This window comes from Terrapene carolina, unplaced genomic scaffold, assembly GCF_002925995.2.
Source record: "Terrapene carolina triunguis isolate 2854851 unplaced genomic scaffold, T_m_triunguis-2.0 Scaffold53, whole genome shotgun sequence".
NCBI classification, from domain to species: domain Eukaryota; kingdom Metazoa; phylum Chordata; order Testudines; family Emydidae; genus Terrapene; species Terrapene triunguis.
The window spans coordinates 2405265-2425804 of NW_020664404.1; the positions used below are offsets into that span (position 1 = coordinate 2405265).

Sequence of the window (20540 nt, forward strand, 5' to 3'; positions counted from 1 at the left end):
GCTAAGGGATGGTGCCGGGACCCAAGGCTACTGGGCCAATCAAAGAAAAGAGGCGGGCCTATAACCAGGAGGCGGGAATGTGGACAAAAAGACCAATCATAGGCGAGGAAAATAGAAAGAGCCGGGTCTTTATATGAGCCGACCAATTAGAGGCCGGGGCTTGTCTCTGGGTATCCAATGAGCACCGCGCTGGCAGGGGGCAGTGGGTTGGGTTGCGGGGGGGTTGGTTGCCCGGGGTCTGTCAGAGCGGAGCAGGAGGGAGGGGGATAAACATTCGGGCTGTGGAGACCGGCTGTTGCAGTTGTTGCTCCGTGAGGCTCCGCGGCAGGGCGAGCGCAGGGCCCCGGCAGCGGTGTAAGATGGCGGCGGCGACCCGGGTCTGTGTGAACATCCAGATGCTGCTGGAGGCGGCCGAGTACCTGGAGCGGAGAGAGCGAGGTACCGGCCCCCGGAGACGGCAGCCAGCCAGCCCGCCCCCCTTCTCTGGGGCCTGGCTCGGGATCCCGCCTCGTCCTTGGGGATAGCGGGGGGGCCTCCCGCCGCGGGAGGGACCGGGGTACCGACCCCCCTCATAGGTCCTAGAGCCCCCGTGGGAGAGACCGGGGTGCTCCCCCCCCTCCCTCCCTCCCCCCGCCGGGCCTGCCCCCCATGGGCGAGACCGGGGCCTGGTTTCGCCCCCCGCAGGAGAGACCGGGGTGTCGACACCTCTCTTCCCCCCCCCGCCGCCCGGGAAGAGGGTCCAGGGACCAGCCCCCGGGAGAAGGGCCTCCCCTGAGGCCGAGCTATCCCCGGCGGAGGGTGCTGACCGAAGACCGCTCCCCCCCAAGGAGCCAGCGGCCTGCGCCGCCGCTTCCCCCACCCGTCGTCGGCAAAAAGCGGAACCGAAAGGAGCCGGGATCCCATCCCGAGCGCGGAGCCCCCTCTCCCGAGCGGTGACCAGCGGCGCTGGCTCCCGCGCCCACCCTGAGAACGCCTTGCACCGGCTCCCCTTTCCTTAGCCCGCCTGCTGTTACCCCTGCCCCTCGGGGCCCACCCTAATCCCCCTCCCTCATCCGCTCTGCTCCCCCAATCGTCCATCTTGGGGTGTGGAAAGAGCCTTACCCCCAGGCACACATTGCAACTCCTGGGGTATAATCCCACCACGCACAAACGCCCTGGCTTTTTGTGTAGATCCTTCCATGGAGGGGTGTTTCCTCCAAGAAACAAGTGTTCTGGAGATTCCCATGTATGGAATGGGGAGAAAGGGACCCATCTTCCAGATCCCCACTTCAAAATCCCTATTGCTTGCCGTCTACATGGTTTCCCCCCATGTATGGCGTGGGCTTGTCATCCCCGTGCTGGAAACAATGGATTGCCTGGACCTGGAGGGTTTTGTATAAGGCTCTGTGTGTTATTCATTAGCAGATAACTAAGTAATCTTATTGATTTCCACCTTTGGACTTCCAAATATGTTCTCCTCCCACCCCCAAATACTCCTGGATGTCTGTATGTTTTGGGCTAACTTAATGATCGAGTGAAATCCTGGCTTTTTTTTAGAAGCTGAACATGGCTATGCCTCTATGTTACCCTACAATAACAAGGACAGAGATGCCTTAAAACGGAGAAGCAAGTCCAAGAAAAACAGCAGTAGTAGCAGGTAATGGCAAATATATGGTACTTGCATCTGTGTGTGTGATCTGATTTATGCAGAAGCTTGTGGTGCAAAATTCTGCCATTTCTACTATGATTATAGCTCTGTGACAATGTTGGCTATGTGTCTTCCGACTTATAACTCACCGTACAGTGGTATTTTTAATTAAAGAGTTGTTTTTGTCATTCTGTTTTCTCACTTGACAAAGTCTTTGTGTTAACAACTCAGATTTTTAAAACATTCCATTTAGTAACTTATTTAGGCTTTTTACTTCTATCTTTAACATGGGAAATGAAGGTACTAATCAATTTCACTTTTGCTTTCAGTCAACTGTATGTTTAGGCTTTTCTGCATTAACACAATGGTTTAATGTTTGGATTGCAAATACTGATGGGGTATGTCCCTATTTAGTTTCAATGCAAACCATTTAAAAAATAAAATGAGCATGATGTGGTTATAATAAAGGGAATATATTGTAATTATATAATGCCTCAGTCAAATTCAGCCCAAACTTTGGTTTTGGCACTTCAAGAAAACAGAAGTATTTTTAACACACCCATTCAGATATCTTTTTATGTCAGTGAAATAAAACTTTTCAACTAGAGCATGGATACTCAAAGGTAAAATTTATAATATTTCTTACTGAGATAGGTGTGCATACATTTAGACTATTGTGTGCATGTTTAACTGCAGTAATACATGAACATAGTCAAACGTTTTGACACTAGTTACTTTCTAGGGAAACCTCTAAAGAACAGAAACTCTCATTTTTTGCTGTATTTGATTTTTTTCTCAGAAAACGTGGAATTTTGCCATGCAACATGATAGAAATATATGTTTTTTCTAAAGCTAATGTGAAAATTGAAGGAGTCTTATCTTTCATTCAAGATTTATGTGCAATGTTAAATTCAAATTTTCTAACATTTTCTGTTTCACTTTAAGTGTGCAGGAATTCTTAACTAAAGCTAAATTATATGACTGAGTGCAGAAAGTGACAGGGTTCTAGTTTGACACTTTGATTAAATCTTGCTTCCAGTGCCACTTTTGTTTGACAGCCTGATTTATTTATTGTTCATCTTGAAATCCATCTAGAGATTTGCTACAGATTATTCATCTTTGATTTAATATACATCTTGTTCTTGGGGCAGCTAAAAATGCTAAATCACCCAGTACTGGAGATGTTTTGCTGGGATTTAATCCATCCAAATTCATTTCAGTCCAAGCTGTTGAACTTTAAATTGGATAGGCAACTTCTGCAAGCCTTTTTTAGTGACGTTTTTTAGGTCCTAAAGACTTGCAGGTTAAAACTGAAATTCCTGTCTTGTTTTAGGTGCTTGCAACTCTCTCCATTTAGTAGTAGTATGTATAAATGCATACTGCTACTTTTAGGTAATGCTTGTACTGTGACGGAGACTCATTAAAAGCCAGGAAGTTCTCAGTTAAAGCTCTGTCCTTAACTCACCCTGTTTTTACTATGGTTAGTGGCCTAAGCTCAGTACGTGATGTGCACCATATGTGCTGCAATATTTGGGTACAGCATAGCAAAAGAAGGATGGAATTTCAGTGTGAACTTTGAACTTGGGTTTGTCCCAACCTCCGTGTTTAGAATCTTACTTGGGCTGTAGACTGTCATTTCAGTGCATGTCTAATACAGAACGAATATTGACCAGTGGTAGAGAAGTCTAATAGTCCTGATGACTTCTTTGTGTATCTATACTAAGAAGGACATATTTCACAATGCAGATGGAAGGCCTCTCAAATTTCAAGAAATTTTAGGGGTTTGATTTATTGAAGTACAGAAAGATGTCTGAAGGATTTTGCAAATGCTTTCCCTCCCCCCTCTTATTTTTAAACCTTCTGGGCCAAGATTTTGTATGTCATTTTTTGTGAGAAGGAGAGATTTTTGCAGCTGAGTACCCTAGAAATCCTTTAGAAATGGAGGTTGACAGTACAAGAGCTGATTTACTTCTTAATGTATCTAGTGAAAATTTAATCAGCATTTTCTTTTTCAGCCTGTCTCACAGAATTCTGTAATTACAATCTTAACTATTAAAATGAATTGTAAAGCTCAACTTTGTAACTGACCTGCAGGAATAGTGTATTTAAAGGTGTGCAATGTTGGCATTGGAGAGTGAGCTCTTTCTTGTGTATACATTAAGTGCCCTAAAGATCAAATCATAATTAATAGAGAAATAGTACGATAGAGAGAAAGCAGTGTGAGCAAATTCATCTCTAAATATCATGTGGGTGAGCCTGGCCTGTTTTTAGCTGTTCTGTCTAGGGACTAAATATTTCCTGTTTCATTAGGAAATGTGAAGTGACTCCTTGTTTTAAACCGTTTGATTCTTTAGTGCCCCTTTAAACTTTTTAATTAAGACAAAATCTATCTTTTGTTAAAGTAATACCTAATATTACAATAGCTGAAATATTATTGGGCAGGGGCATAGAGATGGGCAATTACTCTGTTGGAGAGCTCTGTATATAGTCAATTTCAGTCTGTGTAGCCTTTTTAGGCCTACCTGACTCCCCCTGACTTCAGTGGAGGGCAGATTAGGTCTTCTATCTCCTGTTTGTGTGAAACTTTCACTGAAATGGGGAAAAAGGCATGTGTTAAATAGGAACATCTGATTGTAAAACACAGCTTGGCAAGTGGCCCCAAGGGCATGTATAATACCTGAAGCTACTTCTAATTCTCTTTTTTAAAAATGGTTAGATTACAAGCTGACAGTTTCCCTTTAACACCAATTGTGGAGGTATCTTAGCGTAGCAAGAATAACTTATTTCTGGCCTACATAACAATGGAATGAGTTAATACTGAGTTCATATGGAAAATGGTGCAGCCATTTTCCTGTATCTGTAATGGAACAGGTGTTCATTAAAAGGTCAAAGTTCAGAAGTAATCCTAGTTGCATGCCCAAATTCTGCATTTAAATTCTAGAATGTGATCGATATTAACTATAGTATAGTAATAAATAGGTCTGTGTGACCAGTATGATTGTTAGCTGATATTGGACAATAAGATGGTCTGTCTGTTTGTCAGAGAGAGGTGAGGGTATTTTTTTTATATTGAGTTTAAGGTTGGCATTTTATGCTAGGTCTGCAGACCTGTCACTGTGCCATAAGCATGGTTAAGCCTGCATCTTTGGAATGGAAATTCTGCAACACTGCTATTCACAAAAATGTGGCAGTGGCTTCTGTAGCTAATTAGAGAGACTGTCCCTTTCCCTTTTGGAAAGGGAAGAAGATGGGTACTATGTACCATTTAGCTAGTGTAAATATGGTTACTGTGCCCTTCTCTGTATTAACTTCCTGGAAATGGTCTCTGTTTGTTTGAAGTTCTGAACACAGAAATTGATTGCTATCAATGTTGCTTTGAAACTGACAAACAAAACACTAACATCTCTTGAAGTTATTATGCTCAGTCTTTCCACTTCAGATCAAAATTATTTGAATACGTTCCAAGTAAAGGAAACTAATGTTTATCACTAAGAGCTGAGAATCTTGTCTACATGGTAATGTGCAAACTATCCACCTTAGGGTTTATGTTGTAAAAATAGAATTCACCAGCTAATAGAACTATATTTTTGGATACAAAACTTACCATTAGTAAAATGTTCCTGGACATGGTTGAGTCCAGAGAGGATGTATTCCATTAACAAACTAGTTTGTAACAGACATCTGTAACTTTTGGAACCAGTATTGAATTGATATGTCCTATTTAAGACATAACAGACCACTAGTAAACTACAAGTTAATTGTAATGTCTTGGACTCGGGCAGTCATAATTCGGAGGTGAGGAAGGGCTTCAAACTTCTTTGTTTCTCTGGTTTTTATCCAGAAGAGTCAGTGGGGGAAACCGGTGGAACCAAAAATACGTCTGTCCTCTTTTCAGCCATTTACAGATGCCCTAGCAGGGGAACTTGTGTCTCCATTACGTCAGACTAATGTGCCTCCATTTAAATGATCTACTAAGAAATATGGACCTTTCATTCTCAATGGAAATCAAAATATCTTGTGATTTTTAAATGTTTCGAAGCTAAATGTTTGCATTTCAGAACAGATCACTTTAAATAATGCAATCTGAAAGTAAACAAATGGAGCCATGTTAAAATTAATGTCATTAAAAAAATGGAGGGAGGGGGGAATAACTTACCAAACAAAGATAAAGCTATTTTGAAATACTATGAATGAAGTTTCTATGAGGGATTGCAAGCGAGTAAAAATACCAAAAATATAATTTGCAGTGGCCTCAAAGTATAAGTTCCTAGCGTTGCTTATTTAACAATAAAAATCTGCTTAATTTATTGAAACCTCTAGAAAACACAGTGGGAAAACTGGCACTCTCTGGCTCAGGCACAGGATAAGTCAGATGGAAGGCTTCAGATATATACATTCCTTTATCATGGTTGTGGTTTTTCCGTCAGGTTTTCTGTCACACGGTAATGCTATCCCTGAACGATAACAGGCTTCGTTTAAAGCTTTAAAGAGTAGTTGTGGCCGATTTCTGTTATGAGCATGTGTGCATATATTAGGAGGCCTCATTTCAACATTAAGTCAACAGTAACTTGAAAACTATTTAAATCTCTTTAGTTATTCTGGATCCTCTTCTTTATAAGAGAACCCTGCAATAGTTCTTTTTTCTTACCGTTTTCCTAAAATCTTGCAGGGGGAGATGGAAGAACTTCTGAATTATTTGCGAACCAATATAATAACAATCTAGACTACAACCTTACATTTAATATGTCATTCTTCCATGTAAAAATGAAAAGCATTATAGTCTGTCATTCGCTTCTGGAAAAGTTTTCTACAGATCTCCTGTGTTCGCATACCTGATCTTCAGGGTATTATTTCTCTGCAAAGCTGGTGACTTAGTGATTGAATACAGTGTACAAGTCACATGGTTCAATTGGTATCGCTCATTGGTATCCATAGGCCATGGGATCAAATCTCTGTGTCATGCTCATTGCTGCACTGTTTAAGGTGCCACCCTTTATAAAAAGCTGGAAGCAGAAGTTAAGAATTCAATAAAAGTTAATGAGGAGTCCGGTGGCACCTTAAAGATTTACAGATTTATTTGGGCATAAGCTTTTGTGGGTAAAACACCCCACTTCTTCAGATGCATCTGAATAAAAGTTAAGGCTACTCGACATTAGGTTGTGGTGTCCAGACTGTCTAAGCACTTGTCTGCTAGTGTTTAATTATTGTTGTGTTATGGTACTTACCTCATTATTTTGGGATATCTGATGTTAAAGGTGCTATTTAAAACCATATTTTATTCTGCAATATAAATCTTAAAGACACAAATCATATAACAGTGTTTTCAGGCAAGAGTTACAAATACCACTTAAGAGTAACAAAATTCAGGCAACTTTCCTCCATCTCTTCACGTTTTTTTTCTTACTTTATATGTAAACTCCTATAAAATGCAAAGTTGGCTTCTCTCGTGATGTGAATCTTTTGCACAGCAATAGGGAGAGAAATACTTAAAAATCCTCCCCAAACCACCAGTTGGCAATGCACTCGGGGCATGTCTGAAACTACACTTGACTCTTAATTGATTAGATGTCAAATAGTGTTAAGATGGGACAATTTGCCTTTCTCTTCCTATGCTAAGATAACCACATTTTTTGTTTGCACCACCATCATGCACTTGGCTTTGCAGCTGTTTCTGGGCTTATATTGCCATTTTGCTGGCAGAAAACCCATACTGTGTTGCTCCACACTTCTTCAATTTGTCCTGGTTGCTTCCAACCTTTTTGCTGTCCCCAGGGTAGCTAGCAGCTTTCTCTGAAGTGCGTTAGTGGCTTGCAGCTCTTGCAGTGAATGGTTACAAAAACTGTTGCATTGATATTCTTAATCACCGTGCATGTAGTTATCTGCAACTGACAACCATTAAATAACTAATTCCTTGTTTATCTTTCAGGTCAACGCACAATGAAATGGAAAAGAACAGGTGAGTTTGTAGGATTCATTAAGTATTTGCACTAACTTTTATTCCATTCCCCTGCATCCCCCACTGGGATTGTTGGGACCCAAAAAATCTTACTGCGTTATAAGTGAAACCACGTTATATCGAACTTGCTTTGATCCACCAGGGTGTGCAGCCCCGCGCGCCCCCCCTCCCCCCCCAGGTCCCCGGAGCACTGCTTTACTGTTATATCCGAATTCGTGTTATATCGGGTCGTGTTATATTGGGGTAGAGGTGTACTAATTTTGCAGTCAACATTGGTTATCTGTTTGGAACTCGAATAGTGTGGGAACCAGTTTAACTTGATAGTTGGGGCCAAATTCTGGTTCGATACATACCACATCGCATCTAAGATGAAAATTAAGCTCGTTGTTAAGCATTATCCTTAATGTAAGGAATCTGATTACTTTCATTACAATGGACTTGAAAGGTCAATTGTCTCTGACAGCAAACTTTATTAATTGAGGAATTTGGCTTTGCCAATGGGAGAATTTTGTCTAATCTAAAAACTGTGGTTGTATTGTCACTTAGTAAAAATTAGGCTGAAATATGCTTTAAAAGAAGTTTTAAGCATAAATCTGCTTATGTAAAGTAGAAGTTGGAGCTGGAAAATCAAGGGTCATGCAGAGTGACATGCTAGATTTCTAGGAATCTCACTTGCTGTTGTACAAACTCTGTAATGTTAAGGGTTTGACATCTAACAAGTGACTTTGAAATTAACCTGATGCCCACTACAGTCTCTCACTTAAGTATTGTGGACCATAGTTGTAATACCTCTGTAGGTACTACAGACAGTTCTTGTGTAACTCCATTAAGGCAGGTTGGATAAGTCTGTTCTGAAGGTAGGAGATCTTATTTTGGGGTTGCAAACAGTGTTAAGCAGGGATTCATCACTGGGCCCCATCATTGGATTGACCCTAGGAGTAAAGATTATCCACTCTGTTTGTTTACATAAAATGCTTTCAGAACTACAGTGCAAATGATTGTTTAACTTGTAGTGTGCTTAGAGCAAGATATGCAAATAATTGCAACATCTCAATTTGAACTTCTTATGACAATTAAACATTTCAAAGACAGGTTATGTTGCAACCACTGCCAAATAATATGACCTAAATGTCAGGATCAACAAGAGCATTTGAATAGTATTGAAACTCACCTGTCTTGGAACTATCCTCACTCCCAATATCCTAATGAAGCTGTTTCCTTGAGTATCTAAAAAGCTAGCTCTGCATATTGTCATCCACATGCCTGCTGTATGAAAGCAACTGGGCATTTGCCTATGTGCAAGGATCAGACTAAACCGTGTACCCTGTATATATGGACTTCCAGCCACTGTCAAAGTGCTAGAGAACTCCTATAGTGGAAGTTGAATACTGTGATGAGGATGCAACTTAACTAAATGGATTGTTTATGAATGGAGATGCATACACCAGAGCAATTGATCTGAAACTGGCTAATGGGAAATAAACAAAGGTAGGCAGAGGAAACATTTGTAAAGGTGCATTCAGAGTTTACAGCTGTGTAATATTGACATGCTACATTAGAGGAGCTACAGTTGTCAATGGAATTAACATGATGGGGTGAAGTTGTTTGAAAATAGTTGGTGCACCCAGGAAGCAGTGTCAGGTAAGCCTTCAATTGCAGCTGATGTCACCCTTGAAAACACTAGTTTCAAATCTCCTTCTGACCAAATGCATAAGGCATCATTTAACCTCTGTGGGCTGGAGACTGGGCTCTGGGACCCCACAAAGGGGGAGTGTCCCAGGGATGAGGCTGGAGCCCATGTTCTAATGTCCTCACTGCAGTTTTACAGCCCTGCAGCCTGGCCCTTTGAGACCTAGTCAGCTGACTAGGGCTCGCTGCAGGTGTCTTATTGCAGTGTAGACATTTTCAAAAGCTCTCAGCTTTGGTAACTCTGCCTTGGAGGTGTGGCGAGACAATAAAGGGCTTGGCTTCCCCCCACCCACCCCCTGAGATGCTGAGTACCCATAACTCCTATGAAAAACAGTGGGAGCTGTGGGTGCTTAACAATGCTGAAAACCAGGCCTAAGTCACTGGCTCAAGGTCCTGTGCATGCGTGGCAGAGCTGGACTGTGACTAGAACTTAGATGTCTGCTGATTAGAGGAAAAGACTGGAGCCAGGACAACATTCCAACAAAATGAATGTTGTGTGAAATGTCTTGTTTCTCTAAAGCATTGTGACCAAAACACTCATCAGTCAATGCTTTTTACCTTAAATGTAAGGTTAATACTTAATAGTCAGGTCTGTATTTGCAGTGCTCTTAACACTTTGCTGACTTACAAACCGTGGATTGTAATTCAGAAGACCACACCTCATAGTGCTGTTTCTTGTTCAGTCTCTTTCTCCTGGCTATTCACAGATTATTTTTAAGACACCTTTGGTTTTAAGAATATACTTACACTGCCTCCTGCACAACACAGTAAAAGGCTGATCTACATAGTACCACCAGAGAGCCAATGTAAAACGCTTTACAGAATGAAGAGATGTAAATAGTGGTGCCCCCAGGGGATCTGTACTCAGACCAGTACTAGTCAACATATTCATAAATGATCTGGAAAAAGGGGTAAACAATGAGGTGGCAAAATTTGCAGATGATGCAAAACTACTCAAGATAGTTAACTCCAAAGCAGACTGCGAAGAGTTACAAAGGGATCTCACAAAATTGGGTGACTGGGCAATAAAAAGGCAGATGAAATTCAATGTTGATAAATGCAAAGTAATGCATTTTTGGACAACATAATCCCAACTCTACATATAAAACGATGGGATCTAAATTAGCTGTTACCACTCAAGAAAGAGATCTTGGAGTCATTGTGGATAGTGCTCTGAAAACATCCACTCAATGTGCAGTGGCAGTCAAAAAAGCTAACAATGTTTGGAATCATTAAGAATGGCATAGATAATAAGACAGAAAATATCATATTGCTTCTATATAAATCCATGATATGCCCACATCTTGAATACTGCATGCAGATGTGGTTGCCCCAACTCAAAAAAGATATATTGGAAAAAGTTCAGAAAAGGGCAACAAAAATGATTAGGGGTATGGAACAGCTTCCATATGAGGAGAGATTAATAAGACTGGGACTTTTCAGCTTGGAAAAGAGATGACTAGGGGGGAATGTGATAGAGGTCTATAAAATCATGATGGGTGTGGAGAAAGTAAATAAGGAAGTTTTATTTACTCCTTCTCATAACACAAGAACTAGGGGTTACCAAATGAAATTAATAGGCAGCAGGTTTAAAACAAACAAAGTATTTCTTCACGCAACGCACAGTCAACCTGTGGAACTCTTTGCCAGAGGATGTTGAGGGCCAAGACTATAACAGGGTTCAAAAAAGAACTAGATAAATTCATGGAGAATAGATCCATCAATGGCTATTAGCCAGGATGGGCAGGGATGGTGTTCCTAGCCTTTGTTTGCCCGAAGCTGGGAATGGGTGACAGAGTATCTTACTTGATGATTAACTGTTCTATTCGTTCCCTCTGTTGCATCTGGCATTGGCCACTGTTGGAAGACAGGATATTGGGCTAGATGGACCTTTGGTCTGACCCAGCATGAACGTTCTTATGTATTAGTACTCCCTATACAGTAACTAAAAATGGGGCTCTGTCAGTCTGGTGGACTCTTTTTGCACTGTTGAACATTTCAGAATTGAAAGGCTTTTCTAATAAGATGGGAAAGCATAACTATCTTAATCGACTATTAGCTCAACAAATACCTCAAACCAGTCTTTCAAAACTGTTGCTTTTCTTAAAACTTATTTCAAAGTACTGCATACTGGGTACAGCAAGTGGATACTATGAAGACATGTCTTGTAGCTGAGAGTAGCCATTTCTGATATAAAAGACTATTCCCCTTAACATTAAAACCTGTCTTATCCTGTAGGATCATTATTATTGTTTGTGGAATTAATCTGTTCCCTGACATAAAACCTGGGGACATAAACAACCTATTGTAGTAAATGGTGCAGAAAGGGAAAGGTCTACAAAAGCAGAATTATAGATTGTCATGAGAAATGTTTGATCAGGTCTAAACTTAGAAGTTTTGCCAGCATAGCTACATTTGGTGGGGGTGGGGGGGGAGTGGGAGGAGAGGGGAATCATACCTCTAATTGACATACCTATGCCAGCAAAAACACTAGTGTAGATGCAGCTTATATTGGCAAAAGTCCTTTTGTCAATAACTAATCTTATTCAGGGAACTAGGATAAGCTATAGAAGCAAAAGCCCGCTTTTACCGGTTTAATCTGTGTCAAATCTAGGACGATTTGCCAGTATAACTATACTGGCAAATCCTTTCTCTTGTAGACAAGGTGTTAGTAACCAGCAGTGGATGTGGCTAGAAATGCTCAAGGAAGAGATTGTGTTGAATAAGGTGATGTGTACCTGCTCTACTTCACATGGTAGCACCTGCAGTAGGTGGTCACAGTAGTTACTCTACAGTAGGGTAGGGAAACTATATACCGCTTGAGCGCTGATTGGGAAAAACATTATTGGCATGTATTGGGCTTTACATGATGTGCAATGTGATGTTGCTCTTCCTGTTTTCATTTTTAATTATACAACCTTAATGACTGATGTAGTTCTTGAATTTTAATATGCACGAAGATGGTCATGGGTATAACGAGTGTATGTTGAAATTTTTCTCTAGCTTGTCCCCCTGCTGCTTAACATTTTCAGTGTAATTGAAACTTGCTTTCTTCCAAGCCATTGTACCTCTGTTTCTGGAATGCTAGTGCTTCATAGTACAGCTCTAAGGGAGAAAATACATCTGAAATTATGCCAGGATGCACTATTCATCTTCCAAAAATAGAAAGGAATGGATATCCTTATTCTTCTAACACCAACTGCTGTTGTCACCAATTGTATTATTTACTGTTGTTCTATTTGCCATAGCTGCTTGCAGATGTGAGGTCCTCTTGAATGTTGCCTAATCCTACCTAGTTGCTGTTGACCACAGAATGAATATTTACATGATGTATGAACTTTGGATTTTACAGACGTGCTCATCTGCGGTTGTGTCTGGAGAAGCTGAAAGGGCTGGTACCACTTGGGCCTGAATCCAACAGACATACTACACTGAGTTTACTAACAAAAGCTAAATTGCACATAAAGGTGAGTTCAAGCTAGTTTAATCATGTAAGTGAGCACTCCAAGCATTACTGAATGCTGTAAAAACTATTGCTTGACAACAAATTGTGGATAAAATCCTGTTTCAGAACCAGTTCCTTAGTCATGTCCACTTCTGAAGTCTGTCTCCTGCAAACAAGAGAGGTAATCTTCACACACATGACTGAAATGGCATAGGGATGAAAGTGACAATGATTGTTCCCCAAAATAATTTCCTGCTGATGCTCTTAGTCGCAATCAGTGAAGACCAGATCTGTCTAAAAGTTTTTAACTTAATTTCTCAGTCTCTCCGGGGGGTCTAAAAATAAGTTTCAGCTGGGTGGACAGCTTCTTACCTCCAGCTGTAGCTGGACTGGTCAGTGCTTAAAGTAGCAGGATGAAGCTCTATGCTCCTGCCAGTGAAGAGATGAGAGAAAAAGTTCCCAAGAGGGTCACCTTTGTGGGTTCAAAAAGCTTCAGTGCTATGGACAGTAGAAACCCTGTGATCTTGACTCAGACACTAAGATCAGCCTTTATTCTGACCCTATAATGGTAAGTGTTTCAAGTTGTGGTTTTTTTATATTTTTGTTGAGAAACATCAGTCTCCTGATGTTATGATTTGTCTCGAGAAAACACTGACACACACTGAACCATGGAATCCATATGAATTGCATACCTGAAGACCTTACTATTTAAAGGAAGAAATATCTCTCTTCTAGCCAAGAGTTAAGATATAACAATACTAGCTTTACAATAGCATCCTGACAGGGAGAAAAGGCTTTGATTTCTAAGCTAATTGTGATGCTGTAACTTATAGATGCTAGTTGGTTAACATTTTTCAGACATGCTAACATGGTTAAACTGGCTGACCGGCTCAGCTGTGGATTCAGGCTATTGTGAATCAAGACTCTGTCCTTGTATACAAATTTTTTCTCATCACAATTATCTGTGGACGTGATTTTAATGTTACGTCTCGCGTATATTACCGTAGCATCCAGAGGCCTGAGTTGGGACCTTCAGACTGTTGGGCATTGTACAAATATAAAATCTGTGCCCCAAAGAGTTTGTTTCAATATTTGTACTGTTCAGTAGCCTTTTTTTTTTTTTTTTTTTAAAAGAAGCAAATATTTAACTTTCAGTTGAATGGTTTTGATATCTTTCCTTAGCAATACCAAATATTTTTAGAGTACATAGTATTGTTAAGTGGAAGATAAAGGGGGTGGCACTGAGGGACTTGGTTGGCGTCAGTCTGATTACAAATAGCTAGCTATCAAAGACTTGGAATGTATATTAATAGGATTGAGACACTGCCAGATAATTGCATAAAAACAATTTTGAGAGTGAAGCATTATTTATACACATCCCCATGTGGCCATTAGATAATTCTAATGCAGCAATAGCTCATTCCTAACCGTGCTCTGTGGGATCTGGCTCTTGCACCAAAGCCCAGCAGAAAAAAACCTTCCCCTGTTGTGGCCACTCCATGAGAACACCCAAACTTCGTTTCTTTCCCACTGGCCAAGTAAACAGGAAAAGTCTGCTTCTGTAAATTCTAATGAACTCTGTTTACTTCCAGTGTACTGTGATGCATGGGGTGGGGTTAAGGGGAGGGGAGAGATGAGTTGTCTTGAGAGTTCAAAGAGTTCCTGCTCTGGATAAGCAAATGTGCATTTGGTATGTGAGGCATTTGGAATAACTTCAGTTTTGGTGCTGGTTTTGAAAACAGCTTTAACTGGCAGTCGCCTTTATTGGTGACCAAAGTCTTGTCTTGTTGAGATGAGTGGAGATGCTCACAGTGCATATGACAGCACAGGATGATGCTTTGTGTACAGATGGCAACACAAACCTCAAACCTTTAGCAAGTCTGAAACGCTGACAGTGCAATTAAGGGTGTAATAAAGCAGATATATTTTCACTTGAGCTATGTGCTTCAATTGTTTTCCTTTTAAAATTTTCTTTGGCTCATAACTACCTCGAATACATACTCTTAAAATGTGTAGAACATGCTGACCTAGATTCAAATGCAAGTACCTGTCATCAGTCACCTAAAGCCATAGTTAGGTGCCTAAGTGACCTGTCTTTCAAAGGTGCTGAGCACCCATGTCTGAAAATTAGGCCACTTGCTTAAGTGTGTGAACTTGTAAATGTTGGCCTTAGTCCATAATGTCCAGAAGAACTAACAATGCCTTTTAACCCACAGAAGCTTGAAGACTATGATAGAAAAGCAGTACACCAAATAGATCAATTGCAGCGAGAACAGCGGCATCTGGAAAGGCAACTGGAGAAGCTGGGCATAGAAAGAATAAGAATGGACAGTATAGGATCTACTGTTTCTTCAGAGCGTTCAGATTCTGACAGAGGTGAGTCACTCAATTGACTAAGAATATCTATACTTGTAGCTGAAACCTTAAAATGCTTTATCAGGTTGTTCCAACACTACTCTTTTGTTTACAGAAGAAATTGATGTGGATGTCGAAAGCACAGACTATTTAATGGGAGACCTAGACTGGAGCAGCAGCAGTCCTAGTGATTCGGATGAAAGAGGAAGCATGCAGAGCGTCTGTAGTGATGAGGGCTATTCCAGCTCTGGCATTAAGAGATTAAAGCTGCAGAACAATCACAAGCCTTGTCTCAGTCTATAAGAAGCAACTCAGTAGCTGTTCCATCCATTGCAGTTTCCCTGTTGGATCTTATTAGGTAGTATATTGGACCGTCCCACAATTCTCTTGCACGTAAACTTAATGTATCACCAACATTAGCGAAATCAGCTTTGCCTAAGTCCTGAAACAGTGCATAGGGTTGTGGGTTATAAGCTACTCTCTGGAGCACACATCTGATTGCATCCACTAGCTTCTCTTTCTGTCAGTAAACTCATCTCTGTGAGACTGTACATTCCAACCAAATTTTGAAGTACCCAAGAATATTTTAGCAGCAATAGAGAGCTAAAAAATCCTCCCCCTTTTTTTTTTTTGCCTTGATGTTATTGTCTAGTATTCTAGACCTACCTTGTCTTTGCTTAGCAACATAATATATCTAATATCCAGAACTAGTGGCTAAACATAACTTTGATCAACAATCTGAAAGGGGAACCCAACTTCCTCATAGTACAGGTCTGGAAATGGGTGGACTAAACTTTCAAAAGTAGAGTGTGGAGCATTTTAGCTGTCCTGTCTCTGATACTTTGAGATTTTGCTACACAATTCTCACAACTGTTGCTTTGGAAATTTACTCCTATATATTATGGGTATTGCATTTTTAGTAGTGTGGCTGTATTACCACCTGACCCAGTCCTCTTGACCTAACTCATTCAAAGCTCCCATTGACTTAAAGTTCAAAGGGCTGTATATTTGCGGCCTTTACTTTCAAGAGTAACCCCATTGAACTTTATCTCAGATTAGCAGCCAGCAAATGACAGTGGGAATTTTGACTAGTGCGGGACAGTGGGGGCCAATTTTGAGACGTTCTGAGTAGCTCTTGGAAGATAGTAGTAGGTAATCAGCACCTCGCAGGATTGGGCTGCAAGACCTTGGCAACACAGATATACTGCTCCACCTCTTGCACATACCTTGATAGGATGTCTTCAGCCTTGCACATCACAGTTTCTTTAATACCTAAACCCAAATGGTACTATTTCTCTAGTGCAATTTATTGTGACCTCATTGCATTACAGCTGCATATTACTGTTCTAGGCAAGTTTTCCTAGAAGTTTGTTCTTGCTTCTCATCTCTGGGACAATTCTTTTCTACCTCAGAGAGATGAACAAAGATTATCTCAATCCCTTTAGCACAAAAATAATTATGCCTCATTTGTTTCTGTAAGCAATGCTTGGTCCTCCTCAAATCTGTTTTACTTCAAATTTTAGCAATAACTGAGTGATGAAGCTAGCTGTGCTAACTTTGGGTGTCAGTGATTGGGCACATTTTACAGGATGTTGCTAATACTACCTTACTACAATTATTCAGTGAAGTGCTATTCGCATTAAAGCTCTTCCTCACTGGGTTGAATTATAAGGCACTCTAAAACTGGCTCATAAAAGATTTTGTTGCCAGCCTAAACCTTAATGTTTTCCCCAAAAAATGTGGTTTTCAACCTTGCAACATTTTCATTTAAGCTAAATAGAGCACATGTAAATGTACATAATACACATGATCTATAAATAGTATTTATTCATTTTATATAAAATTAATGTAAGGGAGATACATTCTTATGCCTTTGTGCTTTTATAGATGTTCTGGAAACTTTGTATGTAGCGGTCTGCTAACAGATAGAGAAATATATATATATATATAGAGAGAGAGCGACAGATTTCTTCAGTCCTCTTTGCTTGAAACATTTTAAGGTCTTTATATTCAGCCCACTTGGCAAACTCCTCACAATGAATATTCAATATTTGATTCTGGTAATACAACCAGCTGGTACAAGGTAACCAGAGAAGCCCTAATATCCAACTGAGCAATTTTCACTATATAAAAGGGCTATGTAGCTTATTTAGTGATGGTCAACAAAAAGTGGGCTTTCACACTTGCCTGCAGTCTTTAAAAATGCAGTTCATGAGACTGAACTAGTCAAGCTGCCAAAAGCCACTAAGACACTCTGTAAAGTGCAAATGAGCAAAATATATAAAATTTTTAGATTTGTTTTCTTAAAATATCCTCAAGCTATTTTTGGATAATTTGAACTCTTTAAAAAAAGAAAAGATGGGAAATGGGGCTAGTGGATTGCTAAAAATCTCCAAAGTATATTCTTTTTGTGTGCGCTATGCTTAAAAAAAAAAAAAAAAAAAAAAAAAAAAATTTTTAAAAAAAGAGAATTTTTAAACAGCTGGAATTTTCAGATGTCCAGCAGATTTGCACTGAACTACAACTTGTATGCCTTTTGCATTTGTAAGCCTGCTTCCTGAGTACAAGCAGAGAATCTTCAGAGAGCTAGCTCAAAACCTGTAAACTAAAAAAAAATGTTGAATATCTGCACTTTGAGGTCCTTTGCTCAATATGGTTTTTCCTTGAAACCTCTTGCTTTCCCCCCCCTTCAAATAAGTGTTGCATAAACTGCCTCACAAAACCAAACCTAGAGTTGCAGATATTGCTATCTTTAAAAAGGTAGCAAAGTAACTTTAGATATTTGGAAAGTGTCGGAGGGGTATATTTGAAATATTAAATTGTGTACTTTGTGGTTTTTTTTTTTTTTTTTTAATTTAGAAATACTGAGTCTTAAGGCTTCAGCGTAATGTGTTTTTAATTGTTGTGCCTTTTGAGTTAACTACATTCTTTTTTTTTATTTCCTTTGGTGAAATATTGAGTGTTTTGTCCCTATATAAAACAGTAATTATTTGACCTTTGCACTGTTTGGATGTGGTCCTCTCAATTTTGATGGCATAGAAAATGTTGAACTTTGAAAATGATGCACTAATGTCAAAACTGACACAAGGGTATACGTGGTGTCTTTTCCAAAACTCTAGGCAGGTGCAGTAAATTTTGCTACTGTGGGCTCTAAAGCCACTTTTGTATTGGCTAGGACCATCCTTGGCAGCTTCAAATCTCTCTGGTCCTCTTTGCTAGTCAACAAGCCCAAGCCTCAGGCAGCTAAGTCTACTTCCAAGGCTGCTGAAATGGTAGCATTTTTCTCTGTTTTGCCAGCCTTTTCCTCGAATTCACTGATCCACCAGCATTATTACTAAAGCTGCAGAAAATAAAAAATTTTGTAGATTGTTAGGGGAGTGAGGGACTACTCGTATATTCCAAGTTTACGATTGATAGTTGCACAGATGTGTGTGAATATAAAACACACTTTTTCTTGTGAAAAGGGCAGATTAAAAAATACTGCCATCAGTAACTAAGTTTCAGTGAAAATGGTGAAACCAAGCACACGCTCAATTGGAAGAGAAATCCGAAACTCTTGCACTTAATAATCAGAGCAGAGAAAACAAATTTGCAGTAACTTGTGTTAATGATGGTCTGTCTTAAACATCTTAAAGTACTGTTTGTACCTATTGAGCTTGTTTTCCTGAGTGTTGAGCACCCAGAATCTAATTTCTTCTACAAAGCAGAGCTTTCAACTCTTCACGGTGCTGATAGTCACATCTTGTGAATTTCCAGGGTCCTTGCTAATACCAATTTATGATGAAAAATCAAAGAGCACTTTTTTGAGCAGCCCTGTAGGTGCCACTAACTTCACAACATCTTATAAGATGATCTGAAACACTTCAGAGCTCTGGACGTTAACAGGCCATGGTCTGCCAGTTGCCACGTTAGCACTTTGTTCTCTAATAAGGCACTTCTCTCCCCCGGTCCTAAACCCACTATAGCTCTATATCGGCTCTGAAAACAAAAAGAGAGCCCTATATCTGATGTCACTCCAGAGCTATAAATCTGTGCATTAGGCCTACCAACCTAGCCAAGAGAGAGCCCTATGTTATAATGTATGGTGGCTTTTCCTTGCTCATTCAAAGTGTGTGAACTAGATGAAACAGGCATCTGAAATATTATCTAGCAATACGTTCGGGCTTTGAGTTCTTCTTTTGCCCCTTTTGTAACAAATTTCAGGTTTTGACACTGTAATGTATTGGGAAGAATTCTGCTTTTGCCAGGCTATGTATCTGCTCCCCTGAAAGTGTATATTCTGTTGCTTTTTTATTGCTGCTTGGTCTGCAAGTTGTTTATACTGTCTAGTAGTAGAAACAGGTACCTCGGTCCCAAGCATTACTGAAACATGCGACAGCTGTGTGAATAGCTAGCTGAGTAGACATCTCTGGGGTATGGAAGAAATCAAAAAATTCCAGCCCCAAATAGTCATCTAGCGTTCAAACGTCTCTATGCTATAACCAATTTTTTTTAAAAAAAAAAAAAATCTGGGGTGTAATAAACTTGATCCCCCATTTTTTTTAATTTGGAAGAAGGTTTTTTGTACCATGTTGTTCAGGTGAAAGAATAAACTCGGAGGCAGCTCTACCCAGTTGCTGTTTGCTGAATAGCTATTGTATGACTGCAAAAAAAAAAAAAAAAAATATTCCAAGTACCTATTTCTTCTAAAGTGCCCAAACCTTAAGGGACCTGGGGATTTGACCAGTTCTATTTGTGCTGTTTTTTCTTCCAAATTGTTAAAAGAACCAAACTTGCCTATCTCCCTTTCTCAAGTTGGTGCTCTTAGCAACACTGCTGTTGAACCATCAGTTTTATTTTTGGCAGTCTTCCAAATAGTAAACGGACTAAACAGGGGAGCAAGCAGATGGGAGAATATGAATTCTGTTTCCAGATGTTAAGTTCCTAATGTAAATACCACATCATTATGAATCCTGTGTCAAGACCATATAATGGTGCTTTTTATTACAGTTAGCACATGCATTTTTAGAAACTACATGTTTTAGAAGACCTTGCTGTGTATATGTATACTTCTGTATTGTTCAACTGTTAGATAATAAATTATTTCATTACTAAAGAGAAACAACGTCCTCCCAGTGTTCTTCTGGTTTGACTAGAAAATGCCTTGTGACGTGAACAATTTCACTGATTTGTCAGGTATCTTTCAGTAAATGGCAGTCAAAATGTTACTAGCAATCTAGTGATGAAACTCATTATGGCCTCTTGGGCACCCAAAAATTGTCACCTGGAATCACATTATTCACTTTTGAAAACAGTTTCTAGGAGGTAAGAAATTAGTAGGTGGAAATGGCTTAAAGTTATTCCCTTCCCTTCCCATTTTAATGACAGTAAGGGGAAGAATAACCTTTAAATGTTGCCTGGACTAACTCTTTCGGCTTCCCTTTCAGCAGTAGTTTGTACCCCAAGAGCTGCTTCCAGTATTTTGTACT

At 39.9% G+C, this 20540-nt stretch overlaps 1 protein-coding gene across 2 annotated transcripts; it reads left to right on the top strand.

Annotated features, from left to right (window-relative positions):
• Positions 1–300: 300 nt before the first annotated feature.
• MXD1 (MAX dimerization protein 1) lies at positions 301–17510 on the top strand. Of its 2 annotated transcripts, none has more exons than XM_024207766.3 (6): positions 301–438; positions 1537–1636; positions 7554–7583; positions 12625–12739; positions 14934–15093; positions 15188–17510. In XM_024207766.3, exons 1-6 carry the CDS (start codon positions 360–362, stop codon positions 15373–15375), a joined length of 672 nt encoding a protein of 223 aa, XP_024063534.1. In that variant the 5' UTR covers positions 301–359; the 3' UTR covers positions 15376–17510. The 2 variants fall into 2 exon arrangements, with proteins under 2 accessions (XP_024063534.1, XP_024063535.1); XM_024207767.3 differs by having other exon boundaries at positions 14937–15093.
• The last annotated feature ends 3030 nt before the right edge of the window (positions 17511–20540 follow it).

Coding starts and splice junctions, on each gene's coding strand:
- MXD1 (XM_024207766.3), top strand. CDS start 360: ATGGCGGCGGCGACCCGGGTCTGTGTGAACATCCAGATGCTGCTGGAG. Junction 1,637..7,553: donor AAAAACAGCAGTAGTAGCAG/GTAATGGCAAAT, acceptor TTTATCTTTCAG/GTCAACGCACAATGAAATGG. Junction 7,584..12,624: donor AATGAAATGGAAAAGAACAG/GTGAGTTTGTAG, acceptor TGGATTTTACAG/ACGTGCTCATCTGCGGTTGT.